This window comes from Leptodactylus fuscus, chromosome 10 (genome assembly GCF_031893055.1).
Source record: "Leptodactylus fuscus isolate aLepFus1 chromosome 10, aLepFus1.hap2, whole genome shotgun sequence".
NCBI classification, from domain to species: Eukaryota; Metazoa; Chordata; class Amphibia; order Anura; family Leptodactylidae; genus Leptodactylus; species Leptodactylus fuscus.
In genome coordinates, this window is record NC_134274.1 from 873,774 (window position 1) to 877,129 (window position 3,356).

A 3,356-nucleotide genomic window follows, 5' to 3' on the forward strand; every position below is an offset into this window, starting at 1 on the left:
ATATTATATATATAACACTCACATATATATTATACACAGACACATCGATACATATATAGAACATTCTCATATATATTATACACAGCTAGATCGATAATTTATAATATATAGTATAATATATACATTACACAGAAGCATATCTGCATTATATACTGCTATATATCGCAGTCCCACATACATTATACACGATATTATATATAGAACACACATATATACATTATATACAGGTACCTCCACATTATTCTTAAGTGTTACTCACATTCAGTTAAATCTCCTATCTGTCTATATGTCCATCTATAGTGCACTGTCACTCCTATACATCGTAGACTTTATACAAGTCCCCCCCCCCCACAGTCGCGTGTATATGATATAAGAACAATTTATTGATATACAAAATCACATATTGTATTCAGTCAGCGCTATAGATGATCTATCTATCTATCTATCTATCTATCTATCTATCTATCTATCTCCTATCTATCTATCTATCTATCTATCTATCTATCTATCTCCTATCTATCTCCTATCTATCTATCTATCTATCTATCTATCTATCTATCTATCTATCTCCTATCTATCTATCTATCTATCTATCTATCTCCTATCTATCTATCTATCTATCTATCTATCTATCTCCTATCTATCTATCTATCTATCTATCTATCTATCTATCTATCTATCGCTGTTCATAGACTCATGTGCATGGTATATAGTTAGATATATTATTCACCCATACATTTATTACATACAGTCGCATATGCTATATATAGTATGTAAAGCACCATGCGATTAATGGTGCTATATAAATAATCAAATATATATATATATATATATATATATATATATATATATATATATATATATAGTACTTTATATACTGTACAGCGTCACACACATACTTATCACACACAGTTCTCCATGTCTTGTATAGTCATGTGCATGGTATATAGTTCCATGTATTACACAGTTATTATATAGTGTCACCTGTCTCATATATACCGTGTATAGTTATTGATACAGTCACGTATATAGTTCCATGTATTACACTTCTCCTATATCCAGACATAACCATATTGTGTACAGTTACGCTGATATATCATAGATCTGCGGTACATTATATACAGTCACGTGTATATGATATAACCCCATATATATATATACAGGCTGTATACAGAAAAGCCGCAGTCACTAATCTACAAATAAAAAAATAACGCGCGATTCGGGACAGATCCAAGAACCGCATGTGACAGAACCGTGCGGTGTGAGCAGTCCCGGGACTGAGATGTCGGCTCGGGTCCTCGGATTGCGGAGATTTCGTTTGCTTTCGTTGCTGCAGGTGCAGATTCCGCGGCCCCGGGAACTTTCCAGCTACAAAGTAAGAAGTTTGTGGCGGTGTCGGGATCGGACCTACCTTGGAAGCGATGTCCCAGGTATCTGTAGCGGTGAATGAGCCAGGGGTAGAAGCTGGAGGGGTCCCGCTGCTGAGAGGAGAATAGCGGGGAGTGAGGGGTGGGCAAGGGGGCCAGGGTGTGAGGAGGGGGCACCGGCTGCGGCGGGTGAGGTTCTGCAAACACCAAGTCCGGGTTGGAGTAGACGCCCCTGCCCGTGGGGTGGAAGCCATTGAGGAAGGGGTTGATGGGGCTGGAGTTGGCATAGCTGAGGGCAGCGGGTCTTATAGGGTCCTCGGAGCGGGGGGCCGGCAGGGGACTGTCCTTGGCCACCAGAGACTCGATAGTGAAACATCTCTTAGGAGCCGGCTGGAACATGGTGCCCGACTACAGACCACAGCGGGGCAGCGGGAGTCGGGGCTCAGGGTCCTTGTGGCAGCCGATCCATGGGAACACAAGAAGAAGAAGAAGCAGCAGCAGAAGTGTCGCACTCACTCCACACAACTTGTGCAGCGATCTGTGAGTTGCAGCGGATAATTAGAGCGGCGCTGACACTGGCGCTTCCTGCGCAGATGTCGCCGGCGCTGATTGGACGCTGCGCCACAGGGGAGGCTCCTCCGTGCGTCAGAGTGCAGCTTGTAGTCGGGATGGGCAGGGAGGCCCGGCTGCCCTCAGACTCTGTGCCTGTCACTGGCAGTAAGGAGTTACCTGTTACTTCACCTAAAGTCTGAGAGCTAGCTACATGTGCAGACTGGGGCAGCTGGAAGACTGGGGCACCTGGACACCCTAGCCACACACTGGGGCACCTGGACTCTATAGCCACAGACTGGGGCACCTGGACACCCTAGCCACAGACTGGGGCACCTGGACTCTATAGCCACAGACTGGGGCACCTGGACTCTACAGCCACAGACTGGGGCACCTGGACACCCTAGCCACAGACTGGGGCACCTGGACTCTATAGCCACAGACTGGGGCACCTGGACACCCTAGCCACAGACTGGGGCACCTGGACTCTATAGCCACAGACTGGGGCACCTGGACTCTACAGCCACAGACTGGGGCACCTGGACACCCTAGCCACAGACTGGGGCACCTGGACTCTATAGCCACAGACTGGGGCACCTGGACACTATAGCCACAGACTGGAGAACCTGGATTCTATAGCCACAGACTGGGGCACCTGGACACTATAGCCACAGACTGGAGCACCTGGACACTATAGCCACAGACTGGAGCACCTGGACACTATAGCCACAGACTGGGGCACCTGGACTCTATAGCCACAGACTGGGGCACCTGGACTCTATAGCCACAGACTGGGGCACCTGGACACTATAGCCACAGACTGGAGCACCTGGACTCTATAGCCACAGACTGGGGCACCTGGACTCTATAGCCACAGACTGGGGCACCTGGACTCTATAGCCACAGACTGGGGCACCTGGACTCTATAGCCACAGACTGGAGCACCTGGACACTATTGCCACAGACTGGGGCACCTGGACTCTATAGCCACAGACTGGGGCACCTGGACTCTATAGCCACAGACTGGGGCACCTGGACTCTATAGCCACAGACTGGAGCACCTGGACACTAGAGCCACAGACTGGAGCACCTGGACTCTATAGCCACAGACTGGAGCACCTGGACACAATTGCCACAGAGTGGGGCACCTGGACTCTATAGCCACAGACTGGGGCACCTGGACTCTATAGCCACAGACTGGAGCACCTGGACACTACAGCCACAGACTGGAGCACCTGGACTCTATAGCCACAGACTGGAGCACCTGGACACTCTAGCCACAGACTGGGGCACCTGGACTATATAGCCACAGACTGGAGCACCTGGACACTCTAGCCACAGACTGGAGGACCTGGACTCTATAGCCACAGACTGGGGCACCTGGACTCTATAGCCACAGAATAGGGCATCTGGACACTATAGCCACAGACTGGAGCACCT

The 3,356-nt window shown here is 48.7% G+C and overlaps 1 protein-coding gene across 1 annotated transcript in view; it reads right to left on the reverse strand.

Annotated features, from left to right (window-relative positions):
* EMX2 (empty spiracles homeobox 2) overlaps positions 1-1,795 on the reverse strand; it is a 70,367-nt gene extending 68,572 nt beyond the window's left edge. Inside the window, exon 1 of the mRNA XM_075258638.1 lies at positions 1,412-1,795. Within this exon, the coding sequence (XP_075114739.1) occupies positions 1,412-1,766 (355 nt within the window). The 5' untranslated portion in view covers positions 1,767-1,795. The remainder of the gene's footprint in view (positions 1-1,411) is intronic.
* Positions 1,796-3,356: the final 1,561 nt, after the last annotated feature.